This window comes from Camelina sativa, chromosome 11 (assembly GCF_000633955.1).
Source record: "Camelina sativa cultivar DH55 chromosome 11, Cs, whole genome shotgun sequence".
In the NCBI taxonomy this organism is placed as follows: Eukaryota; Viridiplantae; Streptophyta; class Magnoliopsida; order Brassicales; family Brassicaceae; genus Camelina; species Camelina sativa.
In genome coordinates, this window is record NC_025695.1 from 5757217 (window position 1) to 5774210 (window position 16994).

Consider the following 16994-nt stretch of genomic DNA (forward strand, 5'->3'; position numbering starts at 1 on the left):
TAGAGGTTTTACTGTATATGAAATAAATTTGGACATTAATCTATGTATTAATTAAATAAAATGTTTGTTTTGTTTAATTAATTAAGTAATATGTTTGTTTGTTTTTTTTTAAAATTTTATTTACAATGTTTTATTGTTTTGAATTTTAGTAAAAGTTTTATAAGTTTGAAATTTAAATGTTTTTTTATAAGTTTTTATAATTGTAATATGTTTAAGAATATTATATTATTAAATCTTATGATTTTAAACATGTTTTTCTAATAACTAACTTTTTAACAAAAAATTTTAGCTACTAATCTTACATTATTTTCTTAATATATTTAATCTAAGAACACCAAAAAAAGTTATCCCTTTAAAATGCCCTAGGGCGTCGTCACATCACATGGCATCTAACTATGATTGAAGAAAACGACAACGTTTCATTGTTTTCTCTTCCTGCTTTCCTGCATTGACCGAGTTCAAATTCGATGGCACGTAAACTTTTTGGGACACGAAATACGTAAATGCAAAATTTAACACACTCTCTCTCTCTCTTTGTGTTTTTTTTGTTGTTGCCTTTTTGATAAAAGGATTATGCACTCTGATTTTCGAATCTTTCTCTTCAAGTGGTCCAACTTGGATATATAGCTCACAGAAACGATAAACTGAATTCAAAATGGAATGTCCTAAATCCTATTGTATCTCTTCCATTTGTTAAATCAAGGTTACCTGTTACTCGATGCACAATAGGACTAACTTTATGAAAAAAGCACAAAAAAACGCGCACACACACACACAAAGAGATGATAAAGAAGTTCAAAGACTTGTTAACTTACAGATCAAAGCGTCTTAAAACAGTCATAATTTCAGACCAAACAAGTTCCACAACTAGGATATGGTTTTCCAAGATACTTTGACTTCTTAACTTACATAAAATAGTCTCATAACACATTCTTAATTAAGGTCCACAAACAAGTTCCACAGCTAGCATATAGTGCTCTAGACACACTTACCAAGATCTAAGCTCTCGTTTAGTTGATATATAAGAACGGGACACAGAAGTCAACAAGCAGTTTTGTTGGCCCTATCACCTGAATGGTGTCACCAATACATTGTGGAAACGTAAGCATTTCGCTGTAAGACACTTTGATAAGTGCAGTCTTCTTCTTGTACCATATCTTCACAGTTGCAACAATCTCTTCCTCGACCATCCCCACTGCAACTATAATCACATCTCTAAGCCCAACATACCGTGATTCATAACCAGGTGGGGCTTGGAAATTTTCCTACCACATACAAAAAAAAGAAAAAGAAAAAGATTGAACAATATTAAAACAAAAACATTAACATTCATCTCTGAAATTTTTGAAATTCAACTAAACAACACACTTACATTGACATAAGAATCAATCTCCGGACTCCACATATGCAGTTTTCCTCCCACAGGTTGACCATGCAACAACAGAAGATTAACTAGTCCAACTAAATCATTAGCTTCAGCAACTTTTCCTTTCAAGGAAACGCGAGGTATGTGAGAAGCAGATGATGGTGGAGGCGGAACCAAACACCCCAAAGGTGGCCAAAGACCTTCTTTGGGAATCCCTTCTTTCAAAGCAAAAGCAAGGGCATCTTTCACAGTGAGCACAGAGCGTTGCCCGTCTTCCTTCTTGGGACAAGCGTTATCCACCAAGAACTGAGCTGAGTAGCGAGTTAACTCAGTGTCGAGTTTAACTTTAAGCCGTGCACAGCTTATCAGTTCCGCTGCTACCAAAGCCGCAGATTGAGACGCATCTGCAAGACAAATGAAAATGAATCCAATGCTTCTTGTTGTAGTCAATTCAATTTCCTCTTTCAAAGGATGAGATTCAACGAAGAGTATCCAGATAAAAACCAGATCACATCATGATGCAAAAGAAAGAAAGTAAAATATCTCTCAAAGATTCAAGATTTTGATAAGTTACCGTAATCTTCTTGCGCCTTCATTGCTCGTTCGCAATCAGGGTGACAGGGGTTGGAGGAGGCCGTGGCCATCTTGAATTACTTAGGGATCCCTACACACATAATATGAAATTTGCATACAAAAGATCTCAGAAGCGAACCCAAACTGGTAAAATCAAGCAGACAAAGACGTTCACAAAACCAAAAAATCAGAGCAAAAAACGAAACCAAGACTTAACAATTAGCAAAACATTTGAAGATCAACATAACCATTTCTTCTACAGTTGCAGAGAAAGATTCGTCGAAAAGAGAAAGTTTTCGAGTGGAACCAAACTAACGTTTGTCTTTGACACATAATAAATCTAACCCTAACAGAAGGATTCAACCATCATTCATCCAAGAAAAAGAAGGGAAAAACCCTAAAACGTAACTACAAAAAGTTCACACTGAGAAGGCCAAATCACAAGCAAAACCTAGAAACAAACCACAAAACAAGCTAAACTGAGAAACAACATCGAGAGAGAGTGAGACAGTTACCGGAGGAGGAGACTCAGAGAGAGAGAGGGAGAGACAACAAACGGAGGAATCAGAAACAGTGGTGTTGTCACAGTCGCAGTCGCAGTCGCCCTAAGCAGATTAGAGAAAGTTCCCAAATGTCACGCGAAACCCTACTTCCCCTCTTTGTTTCACAGATGAATCACGAAACGATGTCGGGTTGAGACTTCTACTCTTATTCCTCAAAGACCACCATTGTTTTAAAATGACACTGTTTTTTAAGAAAATCCTAATATATTAATCGGTAAGTACAAATATAAAACTAACTTTATAAAATATAAAAAATTATCTGTCATTGGTTTTAACTTTTAAGACAAATATTTAACTTTTAAATAAGAGTAAAATTTTAATTTTAATATTACTAATAAAATTTTTTAAATAATTATTAATTTCAAAAAAAGTTTCTCTCTCTAATTAATTATAGATAAAAATTACTAATTAATTAAAAAAATGATAAACCAATCAGAGTATTAAAAAGTAAGATTTTATATCTATCTATCGAAATTATTATTTTAATAACTATATTTGGAAGATTTTGTTTAGATTTTAAATTATGATTCCTATCATCTTTCTTTTATTTTATTTACAAATTGTTTTGAACTATCATATAATACATCTGATAAATAAATTTGTAGATTTTTTTCTGAATATGTTGTGATTTGAATTTTTAAAAACGAAAATATATTACTCAATTTATGGAAAAAATGTGTCTTTTAATTATCATCATCGGCCGGTTGGTAAATTTAATATTATGTAGTTGATGAATTAATAAATTTTATTTGCTCACAATTAGAATAAAATAATTACTACTTTAAATATTTCACAAAATAATGATGTAAATACAACAAACAATATAAATTGATAATATACATCAAACAAATTAAAATACTATAATATTTTAAAATAATAATTATTTAAAATGATATATGTAGATTTACCAAATAATTGCAATATTAAAAGTAAATATTGTCTGAAACAAATATATGTAGATTTACCAAATAATTGCATTAAAAGTAAATATTTTCTGAAACAAAATAATAGTATTTTAAAATAAATATAATAATAATTTCATTATTATATTATAATATTTGGAAAAAATGTTAATCCGTATAATACATATGATAAATAAATATGTAGATTTTTTCTGAATATGTTGTGATTTGACTTTTTAAAAACGAAGATATATTATTCAATATATGAAGAAAAAATGTCTCTTTTAATTATCATCATCGGCCGGTTGGTAAATCAAAATTTATGTAGTTAATAAATTAATAAATTTTATTTGCTCACAATTAGAATAAAATAATTACTACTTTAAATATTTTACAAAATAATGATGTAAATACAACAAACAATATAAATTGATAATATACATCAAACAAATTAAAATACTATAATATTTTAAAATAATAATTATTTAAAATGATATATGTAGATTTACTAAATAATTGCAATATTAAAAGTAAATATTATCTGAAATAAATATATGTAGATTTACCAAATAATTGCAATATTAAAAGTAAATATTGTCTGAAACAAAATAATATTTTAAAATAAATATAATAATAATGAAATTATTATATTATAATATTTAGAAAAAATGTTGATCTATGCTTTATAGAAGAGATATATATCCTAGTAAAAATAGATGTATCATATATAATAATGAAAGTAAAAAAAACAAAAAAAGGCAACTTTGTAATCAATTGTAAACGTACTTATTAAAGTGGTAATACGTTCTTTCTTTTTAGGTTAACCACATAATATGATCTGAAGTTAAAAAAAGAGGTATGTATAACAGAACACAGTTTCGTTTGAACACTTTGCTGTACACCAAACACTCAATTCTCAACTTCTGCAAAAAGAAATTACAGAGTCTATTTGTTCTTAGAAGGAAACTCACTAAATAAAATATTTCTTTTTGAAACCAAATTTCCTCAATTTGATAGCAAAATAACCCCAAGAATAAATAAAATCAAAGAAGACTCAAGGTCAAAAAACCTGTGACCTGAAGAATAAACAATCCCAAAATATGAAGAAGAGAAGAAAAAAAAATCTAATCTCAGCCATCATCAAACTAAAAAGAAAAAATGGAGACTGAAGTAAAGAGAAACAAGCAAACAGATGATGAAAACAAATCAGAAAGATTTGAAGGAGAAGAAGAAAGAAAGAGAATTAGATGGAAAAGAAAAACTGCTCTGGGTTGTTTTTTTTAAACAAGCCATGAAAAGTAATGTATTAAGCTTCTTATGGGGAGCAGAAGCAGCTTAAAATGCACTGACACTGTCCCTTGAATCTTTCTCCTTGTAGCTGAAACCAAAAGAAAAACCAAAACAACAACCTCACCATATATTGTTTGTCGAAGAAAAAGACGTATGTTATATTGTTTGGTTTGGGACTGTCTGAGTTACCGGATTTTATGATGGAGAGAAGAAGGAAGATTATTTCTCAGAATAGCTGAACAGCCATTTTGAATTTGTTCTGTTTCCATTTAGGCAGCTTGTAGAAAGCTTCTTTTGTCATCCCGAATTTCTCCTTGAACTCCTCTGATGAAAGGTAAGCCTATAACAGAGAGACCAAGAACTGTAAAGACCTTCCTTCTTTCATTGAAAAATACTCACTTACAAATGAAATTTGTTGTTGGTTTGAACTTACCTCTCTCCTTGTTACATCAATGTCTGAGACAGGGTCAGTGGAAGTTGTCTTGAGACGTTCATAAGGGTGAGATGGTAAATCTTCCTCGTCTTCGACTCCTTCTTTAGCATCCTCTTGAATTGTCAGAGATTCTATCCGGCTGCTCATTGATTTCTCTTCATCCTTGTCATTTACCTTTTTCTCTTCCTGTTCTTTTGAGTTCGATTCTGGCGCTGGAGACTCAGCTGTCTTCGGGCTCGCTTCATGTCCAATTAAAAGAAAAAATCTCAATACTCAAAAGTAAAACAAGAGAAGTGAATCTCTCTAAACCAAGATGCAAAAAAGATAGAAACTTGCGGAGAGATCATCACTCTGCAAATATGTGAATTCAACAACAAAGAGGATAAAGATTGAAACTCTTAGATGAACGCTCTGCGAAAATGTATATACCTAAACAAAGATGATATATTCACACTTTCAGATTATTTATTCAGCAAAAATGTTTGTAAAGTACACCTTTGAGTGGTTTTGGAATGGAAGGTTCTTGAGGAGGTGTTTTTTCGAAAAGTGCACTACGAGAAGCAATGGCTGAAGACTTGGGAGCGGAAGCAAACTTTGAGGACTCAGGCGTAACAGATCTCGGGTAGAGTTTCCTAACTACTGGGGGAGGAGTTGAGAGGTTTCTTGCATTTTGGCTCTCAAACGTTGCTGCAAGTGCATTGAACGCTGGAGATCTGCCCCTCACGCGAACCCTGTCTGGACTAAAGGACATGCTTCTTGACCGCTGCTGCGACTTGTCAGGAACGCTGGCACGGCCACCATATGAAGCTGGGGTTCTTCGTTTCGGTTTCTAATTAACAAAGGCACAACATAGAGAAGAATATGAGCAAACAAAATTTAAAAAGCATACTCGGAGGAAACATCAATCAAAAGGAAAAAGCGAGAAGAGTCTTTACATCTGCAACTGGAGTTCCACCATTTTTGACAATTTTGAGTTTTCTTTGGAATGAGTTTCCATGCATCTGTAAACAAAAAAAAAAGTGCTTAACCCTTTGTCAAGGATTCCTTCCGTGCTTATTTCTCGGGAAAATCGATTGAAGTTGATAGGTACTTACGGCAGATTTTGAGGAATCCCAAGAAGTGAAAAACCGGGTGAAAAATGACGGCTCACCACCTTCCATGATCACATATACAGGGGCTTCAGGGGATAACTTTTCCAGGAGAGAATCTTTCTCGATAAATTTCTAAAGAAACAAACAGTATTAGTGAGAAACTTGCCTAAACATTTCAGGATCTTTTGAGACTAATTCTCACTACCGTTAAGGCAGGATTTTGTTTGCAATGTATCTAAAAATATCTGACCTCTCCAATAGTTAAAGCTAGCAACTTGTTCTTTGGGGCTACTTCATGGCCAACCCAGACAAAGATTTCTGAGTGACAGTCTATGATAAATATATCCTCAGTCATCAAGTCATCCTGCGTGAAGTTATATATCTCTGTCACCTGCCAAAAGATCACCCCCAAAAAAACACCACTTGGGATTGAGCCACATTACAAAGGGTTGTCCAAGTATGATTGGCAAAAATATTTGGTGACAAAAAAGAGATTTTTAAAGTATACGCACCTTCAGAATTTCTGGAACAATTTGTATTTCAGCAATGAACAAAAAAAAACAGAGTCATTGTGTGCATGTATCATTTTAGGCTTAAAAATTATGGGATAAAAAAAATATGATCATTTGTACCTTTTGTGAATGTACATGAGAATAAGTGAGGGTCATGCTCGGGTTCCTTTGTGAGCTTTTGGCTCGAATATTCAGCTTTGCCTCCTAATAACTCCCAGAACTGTTCTGATTCTGAACCTTCCCTTTGTGCTCTAGTCTGTAGATTTGGCTGAACAAAAAAAAGATAATAGATGCTGCTTAGGCTACAATTGAAACATAATTACGAGTCTTATAATTGATCTTTACTAATTATGATTGACTTATCCTTATAGATTAAAACTTATCTTACCTTAATCAGATCAAGCTGCCTTTCGACGAGTTCTTGGTCAGTTGAGGTTGATAAATTTCCAGCCCAAGTAAAGACTGAAGAATCATTATGTAGTATATAACAATACGAGGAGTTCAGCGATGAAGCAACCTGTTGATGTAAATAGACTATATTAGAATCCATGAAGATTTATGTCTTAAATTATCAGTGACCTCGATATGTTTCTCACTTCTCAATGATTCTACAGTAATCAACATTGAAGAATGGGAATATTGACATATACCGGGTCAACTTGTATGGCTTGCATATTATCTGGACCAGACCCTTGAATGCGGAATAGAGCAAGACCATTCTCATTGTATGTATCATCATCAACTTCTTTCTCGGCTATGTGTTTCTTGTATCCACTGCTAATACCACCCTGTGAAAATCAACAGATCGGTATCAGATGCTGATTTTGTATATATTCATAAAAGAGAGCATGGATGATAAAACAAAACCACATGACAAAATTAATTTCGCCAAACCTTAAAAACGATAAAGCTTTGCATAATCACAAAGAATTGAACAGGCTCCTTTCCTTCATAGATGCGAGCCTAAGACAAGAGAGTGAAAATGTTCAGAAAAAAGGAAGGAAAATAAAATCCAATGGTATAGACTTTCAGAATGGGTGCAGAAGAAGATTACTTGGGCTGGGACAAATTTCATTGACTCAACCATTTTGCTTGCCATAGAGACTGCAGAACCTCTTTCTTCCTATACATGATCACAGACTGAAAAATTAAACATACTTGCAACTTGCAAGTTCTTGCTTCAGCATATACATCGACAGAAAATATATGTGACACAATCATGTAAGAATTTGTTTCTGTTATTTGGAGAGCTCACCTCCACACTTTGTTTCCCGAACCACGTTCCTATAAGAACTTCTTCTTTTTCTTCTCCGGGATAAGAATACTGGAAAACATAGCAATCTCCACTGTAGAATTTTGAATGATCAGCAGCTTGAAGGAGAGTCTTTTCCTGTCCATTCACACGCCAAACCTGCAGATTTCCCGTGCAATCGATGAAAACTTGAGGCTCTTCTTTAGGCGGAGCAGCTTTCATCAGGCCTCTCACGTTTACTCCTTGTCGTTGCAAAAGAGCTGCTCAACAAATGACAAAAGAGAAAAACCGATAACAGTTCAACTACGTGTAAGTATTCAACAATCAAAACCATTTTCCAATTTTGAGTTCAGGATTACGGACCAGCAACTCTGCCTCTACCATCCTCTGACACAGTTGTATTAGTTTCTTTAGTCCAAGATTCAAACTTTGATCGAAATGAAACGGTTTCAAATCCTTCTATTATGCGGATCATTTGCGATTTGGGTCGTTCAGATGAACGGATCATTTCCTGTATGGCTCTACTAACATCAGTAAACAAAATCGCATACAACAAAATATATTATGTCTTTCTTTCGATTTGATAAAGAATACTTACTTCTGTTGCTCCACTCGCAATTTTTCTATCATCAAGAGAAGTGGTTCTTCCCATCCAAACAAAGACTTCAATTCCACAATCGAGAATGTAACACTTGTTTGTATCCAGCATCTCCCTCTTCAACGAATCTCCCTCAACAGGATTTGCCTGACCCTTCTCGACACTACAATTTCAGTAAACAGAATTGTGTTCATCCGAAGCATTCTAGGCTCTAAATATATGTATATGTAAAATGACAAGAAGAAGTTACCAAAATAATTTGGTGGTATCGGAATTATAAGTTTTGTCTTCATCATTAGCTGTTTTCCTAGGTAGCGGAGCAAACCCACCAAAGAAACCCCAAAATTCTCCACTATCAGCATCAGCCATAAGTTTCCCATCCTCTGCAAATGAAACGTATGCAATTAGAGACCAAAAAAAAAAAGAGATAATAGAGATACTAATCCATAATCAAACTGCTTGGCTCACTAACCAACTGTAGCAACTTCACATGTCCCATCATGGTAAGTATCTTTGATGTACTGAACCACTTCCAATGCTTTTGCTCTCTCTTGGATACTTGAATTGGATCCATTGAATTGGAAAATCTTGGACTTTGTGTCAAGAATGTATATATCGTCATGGTTTAAAGAACTCCGAGCAAAAGGAACCTGTAATCACTTTAAACCATTAGTGTATGACTACAAAGTGAGATCAAAGTTAACAAATAAAGGAACCAAAAAGTGAAATGTGACTTGCCTCTTTGACATGGACAACATGTTTTCCTCTGCAGACGAACAAGCGAGTAGTATGTTCTTCAGCTTCCACATGTTTGAATCCTGATGCTACTCCACCTTCTTGAGGAATGATACATGGCTTAAAATAAGACAAGAATTTCTCTGTTTCGTGGCCTTGAACTTCCCGATACTGAACTGCACGACCTCCAAGAGCAGCATCTAATTCAACTGTCTTAACTGCAGCAGTCCCGGCTTCATCCTAGTTTTTTTTATAGAAAATTGTTATCTTCTCTAAAAAATTTCTAACATTCTACAAAAGTAAGAAAGAAACGATAAAGGAACTATTAACAGGGGGCTTACCTGAGAGGTATCTTTACCAAGCCAGTAATGGATATCATGGCGCAATGCACCAGTTTTTAACGCCGTTGTCTGGTCACAAAAGACCAATCACAAGAAATGAATCAACTTAACAAGACTGATGATTAAAAAACCAACGTAAAATGGCTATAAGGAAACAAAAAGAGAAGCCGTTACTAGGCTATATTTACCTTCAATATAATGTAAGAATCTCCGGTGAAAAACTTCCCAATAGAAGATTTAGGAATGAGGGTTGGGCGGAAATTCTCGATACGCCATACTTCAATACCACTATGTTATTGTCAAGGAGAAACAGAAAAAGTATAGAAAGGTGAAACATAGCATCTTTACTCTTAAGAGATAATGGACATTATAATTGAAGGATACGCTTTCTGTCCAGCTCCTTGGAAAGCAGGATCTAAATCTCTCATAGAAACAGACATACTTTAGCAGTCTTTAACAACTTTCTCCAACTTACGAACGCCGCAGCAATGATAGAGAAGAAGACTAATAAAAACCTATGAGACAAGAGCAATGCAAACCAATTCTATCAAAAAAAGAAGACATGTAATCGCAGACAAGGCAAATACAAGGAATGGAAAAAAGAGAGTTGTTGTAACACAATGCATAGTTCAGATTGGATCCAGCTGATAGATAGACCAGACCAGAAACCAATTAGAAAGAATAAAAAAAGAAAATCAAAAAATTTCTCATGTAAACGTACAAGTCACAGAATCCACAAAGAGTCAACATCATTCATCTCAAGTCAATCACTGTCAAAATGGGCATTAGGGGTCTAGGTAAAACACTGAAATTGATGTTACATTGGAAGTAGGGTTTATGTAAAAGTTCCAACTCCCCAGGACCAACACGGATTAAAAATAGATGAAACCAAAGCAAAACTCAGAGATACGAGAAAAGAAAAAAAAGGAAGAACATTTCCCATTGAACATCATCATTATACAAACATACTCACCGAACCCAACATTTCAAATAAACAAACATCACAAAAACCCAAAGATAAAATAAAGCTCAAGGATTGATGCTCTCTCTCACACAAATCTATCTCACTAATTAAAAACTAAACCTTTTTTTGCCTTAACTAATCAATAACTTATCTACATGGAAATTTCAGAAACCAATCAGATCAATGGAACTCTTCTTCCAATCAAAGATAAATCCATCATACAAAAAAAAACCCAGAAACTGAAATAATCAAATACGTTTTCAGTAATATACCTTACACAAATCTACTATTCAGCTCCAAGCCCAGATCCAATCTGATTACCAAAAAAAAATCAACAAAAAATAAAAACACAAACTTTGTAGTCAAAAAAATGTCTTCTCCTCAGGGAGATGAACAACAACAGCAGAGACGCAGAGGAAAAAAGAAAAGTGAAAGAAAGAGAAAGAGAGAGAATTGAATTGAAAGCTTTATTTAGAGAGAGAAACTGATACTAAACAAAATTGAAGTCTTTTAGACAGAGAGAGAGAGAGAGAGAGAGAGAGAGAGAGAGAGAGAGGTTGGAGGGAATGATGAGAAGCCAGGCGTGCTTATCACTAACCCAAACACCCAGAGAGAGGAGAAAGAGAACACATCAACTGTAAAAAATTTCTTTCTCATTATACAAAATTCAACTCTACGACTAGAAAAAAAAAAAAAAAAAATCAGACCTTTAATTTGGATGATATAATAAAAATCGAAAGTTTTTTTTACGGTTTCTTTCTTCTTTGTTTGGTGATTTTTTTAATGTCGTTACCACTTCTGAACCATATTAAAAACAGTGTTGTAATGAATAGAAGAGATTTGGCGCAAACATAACCCAAATAATAGTAAAATTTAGTTTTGATACCGATCCACTAATTAATGTTTTTGACTACATATAACCTCAGGTTAATAACAACAAATCCCAGTAAAATTCAGTCTCTTCCTCTTTTTTTTTTTAATCAAAACAATTAATCTCTTTTAGATATGTAATTAAAACTCACAACGAATATATGGTCACATCTCTTTATTTTTTTTTACAGCTAAGCAAATTTGTTATTTTCCATAACGTTATAACTTTTTTTTTTCTTATGCGCCTGATGCCGTTACTAATTCCGATTAAGGTTAAGGTTTATGAACGTAATTATTAGTTTATAGTATTAAAAAAAAAAAAAAAAAAAAAAAAAAAAAAAAAAAAAAAAAANCAAAAGGTACTATTTACCTTTAACTTTAAGGCTGTTTTGTCATACCTTTATTTTCTCTCTCTATTTTTTCCGGTCTTCTTCGTTTAACAAATAATACTAGTTTCAAGCTTTTTGATGATTGATTACAAATGAAATGGGTTTGTTATATGAGTTTAGAGAAAGAAAATAAAGTCTTAGGTTGATTAAATAGCTTTCTTTAGGTGATTAATTTAGACCAATCTTAGTTGGCAGCAAAAAGTTGACTACTTTCTGATCATTTTATTAAATTGAACAATCTTTGATAAGTAGTTTATTATTTTTTGCTTAGGGGTGTCTTACATGAGTTGTACTTAATATTTTTTTCTATCTTAAAATATATTCCCTTGATTAACAATATATATATATATATTTCCTTTGTTTCATAAGGATTCATTTTTTTAATTCTCATAAATATTAAAAACATTTAATAATTAACTTCTTTGAATCCATTTTATTTTGCAAGTATTTATGTGAATTAAATTTTGTTTGATTTAGTTTAATTGTCTTGCCAACACTAATTCATTCATATTTTATTTGACATCTATTTTAATTAATATGGAGTAGATAAAAATATATATTATTAAACAATGAAACCTATTTTCTTAAAACGAAAAAAATCAATTTTTCACAAAACAAAGCGTGTAATTAAAAATAATATAAAGAAAACAGTTTGGTATGATTCATGTTTTTTGCGAGTCTAAGTTCTCTAATGTTGAACTATAATTTTATTCATATTCTCGGATGCTTTTTTTTCATATTCTGGAATGTTATTCATCCCATTAAAATCTAAACAATTTGTTATTATCTCTAATAATAATATCACTCTCTTACTTATATATTGACCAAAAAAAAACTTTTTTCTTGTAACTATCACTACATTGCTAAACCACACATATACAATATGTGTAGGTTTGCAGCCTATTATGAGAATTTTAAATCAAATTCATCAAGGATTAAAGAAAAAACAAGATTTATGATTTTATTTTTCTAATAGAGTATCTCTAATGGTCCTTTATTTTTTCTTTTATAATAGAGATCTTCTATAATAGGAGTGGATTTTACTGCAATCCACCTCTATTCTCACTTCTAAAATAGAAATTGCTATTTTTTGCTCTATTTATAAAAGAACATTATTTTTTTTCTTATAAAGGGTTTCTCTATAAATAGAGGTGGTTTGTAGTAAAACTCACCTCTATTATAAATATTTTTATTATAGAGGAAAAAATAGGGAAAACCAATTGAATATAGTCAGAAAAAATTATTGTTTTAATGGAAAATGTAACAACAGATAAGAAAAGTGACAGAAAGATGGAATACAGGAATATTCTTTTTCAGAAATTAGGACCACTTTATCTATAGATTTCACTGCGTGTTGGTAACTTGGTATGTATAGTTTCGTACTTTGGTCAAAATACAATTTTCCCATTTGCTTCTTACTTCAAATCGTGACTATACGTGCATTACTTGTGATCGGGTCAAATTAAAGGCTTTATAAGTTCTGGCTAAAAATATATCCTAGTTTTTCACACATATCAGGAAAAGTAAAACAAAAACTTCTAAATTGATAAATATATGATTAGTTACACGTCCACAACTAGACAGAGATAATCATAGAAAACTTATATATTAATCAGATAATGAGTAAAGTTATAAACAGTTAGCATAAACGTTCGTTGCCGGGATTACCAAAATGAACATAATATAATATAGAGTATTTCCCAAATTATAATATGTTTCCACCTTGTTCATGTGCGTTAGGATATATAAATCATAAATGTGCTCAATAATTGTGGTGTTAGTTTAGGGTTGGGCACGTATCGTAATGACATTTTACCGTCTCAAAATAATAGCAATACAAAAACTTTATACAATCGATACTTTTTTGTTTATACCAACAAAAAAAAAAATTCTTTTTTTTTACTCTTCTCGTATATCAATCGTGTACTTTACAAAGCTGACGATACAATCTATATATATCGAGATAGTACAAAATCAGCAATAAGATTTTATTACGCGGGCGGAGATAATGAATGTTTCTTTTTTGGGTAAGAGAATAAATGATTATGTTGTCTTTTAAGTTTCAAGAAATGTATACATCAAACTAAATTTTTATATCTCAGAATAAAAATAATGACAAATATAAAAAACCGACCAAGTACACACTTTCGGCTCCCAATATTATATGATGGATTCGACTAGAAGGACAATGACTTGGTCAATTTCATCCACAACGACCATTGTATGTATAAGCCGCTGGCACCGTGGAAACTTATTGTCGGGGCCGCCGAGAATCGTCGGAGTTACTACATGGTTTGACAATCGTTGGGAAATATCTTGTTTAATAATAAAACGTTAATTATTTATAAGTTCCTAGCAAAGAATGTGATGGTTTAGTGGCAGACAAGAATCAAATATATATATGGTTAGCGTAAGTCATGTTTTTATTATCGATTACATATTCTCTCTAACAACAACAAAAAAAATCACAATTTGACATAAACCATTACCATCTTTCAACGCAAAGACAACGCAAAGGCAAGAGTCTGCCAAACAATTCTTCATACTTCAAAAGTCTTTTAAGACATTTATTAATTGCGCAAATTAAAAGTCTTAAGATATCTAAGTTTTTACTTTTTTTTTTGTTTGCTTCCATTGAGTAGTCTAATTTTTAATGAAGACAGATTATTATAATTTTCTTTAATATCTAAGAACAGTTTTGTGAAACATCATCATTATCATATTAGGAAAAACACATGGTTTGGATTTTATTGTAATTTTCATAAAGGAATGCAATAAGAACAAAATTGACCACAGTCTGGTGGTCTAGAGACTCTAGAGAATGCCCAACTTTACAACTTTAACAAGAAAAGCAGAAAACTAATTTGTGACTGTTCTAGACTTTTCCATGGTACTTGAAATTCAGCTTGTAGTCTTGTTGCAGGGTTGCTAGAGAGTTTCTACAAGGACCTTCTGCAGAATAACAAAGAAAGACCAGAGACAAACAAATTATGTCCAAAACCTATTCTAGCATTATTAGAACATTAATGATGTGACAAGTAAGAAAAAAGAAAAGGTCTTTACCACCAAATACTGTATGGAGATATTGAAGATCGTTAGGTGAGCAAGAGTCTATAAGAGCATACACACCAGGTCTTAAAGCTTCATCTACCTCCCTGCAAAAGTTGTAAAATCAATTAACTCTTATCTATTTATGCTGGTGGCATCATTATACTTGAGGACAAACACCATTAAGCCATTTCTGGAGTATATGTAAGAAGAGAGAGAAAGGGTACCTTTTGAGACCCGTCTTAAGAGGTCCATAACCGGAAGAAACCCATATGTAACTTGACAAGAACTTGAAACAATGCTGTCCAAAGACCTCCTTCTGTTGTCTTAGCTGCAATCCAGTTGGTTTTAGAGCAAAAATGAGACACAGTTGTAGAAACAAATATTCTAAACTTAGTTGACACCTTAAGAGTTTACAAGATTGTTAAAAACAGAAATAGGTTTTACATTCTCAAACCCAAAAGGAAGAAATGGTAGATGCAGTGACGTACCTCTTCATAGATCCTCCGGAGGAAACAAGCACATCTAATTCCCTCTTCCACTTCCCATGAATCATAATTGCCCAATTTATTTCCTGCCGACTCCAAACAATAAAGAAGCGCAGAGACAGATTCTTGGAGTGTAGCAATGGACCCCTCAGTTTCACTAGATGTTGATATTCACAGCACGAAATCAGATCAGTTCTAAGATAGTGAAGTTTAACAGGACTCTGTGAGTAAGCAAAATAAAACTCTACTTACCTCTTATGATGCTTAACAGCTGTATATAATAGTCGGCAGCATGCAGCATACAGGCTCATCGAGAATTTCTGGTCTACTTGAAGATCTTTTGAGCTTCCTAACAGATCGTGTTGCTCATCATCCTGACATAACAAATTTCCATCTAGAACCGAGAATCCCACCCTTGGTATTATCTGAAGGTAATCTCGAAAAATTGCTCCGGGAATATGTATGGATTGGCTTATGTGTGATGAATCCATCTGAAACAAAGCGTGTTTCCCTGCTATTCTTATCAAGACTTCAACACACATGAGAATTACTGACCCAGCATCCGGAGAATTGGCACCTTCGTTGCCAACAACTGCATTTGTGAAGAAAATAAATGGACTCTGCATGTGAGCCATGATACCGAACACTGCAGATATTAAGCCTTGGATGTGCCTTTTAACCACATTCAAACGTTTGCGACCTACAAAACATAACAGACAATATTGATACCTTAAGCAAAAATAACAAAATTTGGATTCACAATGTGTCTGAATCATACTACACATCATCCAACGGCAAGAAATGGCAGCAAGATTCGTTTCATTACTGTAAATTCACTATTACAACTATTAACATCAAGTTTACTTAGATTGCTTTCGGAAAACGTTTTTTTACCTGTGGCATGTTCTAGAATTAGGTCCAGACAGTCAAGACCAGCAGCGGCGGTTTCAGAGATTCTGCCCCCATCTCTGTTTCCAGTCTGTATGCAATAGATAGCTGGGCACACTTCCCATACTCCAACTAGTGATCTTTCTATAGCCTGTACTCCAGAAAATAAGTGTAACTCTGAGGAANAGCGCAGAGACAGATTCTTGGAGGGTAGCAATGGACCCCTCAGTTTCACTAGATGTTGATATTCACAGCACGAAATCAGATCAGTTCTAAGATAGTGAAGTTTAACAGGACTCTGTGAGTAAGCAAAATAAAAATCTACTTACCTCTTATGATGCTTAACAGCTGTATATAATAGTCGGCAGCATGCAGCATACAGGCTCATCGAGAATTTCTGGTCTACTTGAAGATCTTTTGAGCTTCCTAACAGATCGTGTTGCTCATCATCCTGACATAACAAATTTCCATCTAGAACCGAGAATCCCACCCTTGGTATTATCCGAAGGTAATCTCGAAAAATTGCTCCGGGAATATGTATGGATTGGCTTATGTGTGATGAATCCATCTGAAACAAAGCGTGTTTCCCTGCTATTCTTATCAAGACTTCAACACACATGAGAATTACTGACCCAGCATCCGGAGAATTGGCACCTTCGTTGCCAACAACTGCATTTGTGAAGAAAATAAA

The 16994-nt window shown here is 33.2% G+C and overlaps 3 protein-coding genes across 3 annotated transcripts in view; all 3 read right to left on the reverse strand.

Annotated features, from left to right (window-relative positions):
- Positions 1022 to 2615, reverse strand: LOC104721842 (the record flags this gene model as incomplete). The annotated part of the gene is given in 4 exon segments (XM_010439908.2): positions 1022 to 1265; positions 1373 to 1770; positions 1941 to 2030; positions 2455 to 2615. Coding segments are annotated over 3 exon segments (712 nt in total), but the record flags the coding sequence as incomplete, so codon positions are not given.
- On the reverse strand, positions 4246 to 11203 carry LOC104721843 (villin-4). The gene is made up of 23 exons (XM_010439909.2): positions 10893 to 11203; positions 10041 to 10171; positions 9845 to 9944; positions 9657 to 9725; positions 9319 to 9555; positions 9053 to 9230; positions 8831 to 8963; positions 8581 to 8743; positions 8346 to 8493; positions 7986 to 8242; positions 7785 to 7853; positions 7625 to 7693; positions 7381 to 7518; positions 7119 to 7247; positions 6851 to 6998; positions 6731 to 6741; positions 6469 to 6609; positions 6222 to 6350; positions 6063 to 6128; positions 5623 to 5956; positions 5128 to 5366; positions 4884 to 5034; positions 4246 to 4782 (listed from the first exon to the last, which is right to left on the reverse strand). Exons 2-22 carry the CDS (start codon positions 10094 to 10096, stop codon positions 4921 to 4923), a joined length of 2928 nt encoding a protein of 975 aa, XP_010438211.1. The 5' UTR covers positions 10097 to 10171; positions 10893 to 11203; the 3' UTR covers positions 4246 to 4782; positions 4884 to 4920.
- Positions 14602 to 16994, reverse strand: part of LOC104721844 — a 9329-nt gene continuing 6936 nt past the window's right edge. Inside the window, exons 6-11 of the mRNA XM_019233198.1 lie at positions 16310 to 16454; positions 15668 to 16115; positions 15419 to 15572; positions 15155 to 15258; positions 14943 to 15034; positions 14602 to 14831 (exon numbers count right to left, since the gene is read on the reverse strand). Of these exons, the coding sequence (XP_019088743.1) occupies positions 14755 to 14831; positions 14943 to 15034; positions 15155 to 15258; positions 15419 to 15572; positions 15668 to 16115; positions 16310 to 16454 (1020 nt within the window). The 3' untranslated portion in view covers positions 14602 to 14754. The remainder of the gene's footprint in view (positions 14832 to 14942; positions 15035 to 15154; positions 15259 to 15418; positions 15573 to 15667; positions 16116 to 16309; positions 16455 to 16994) is intronic.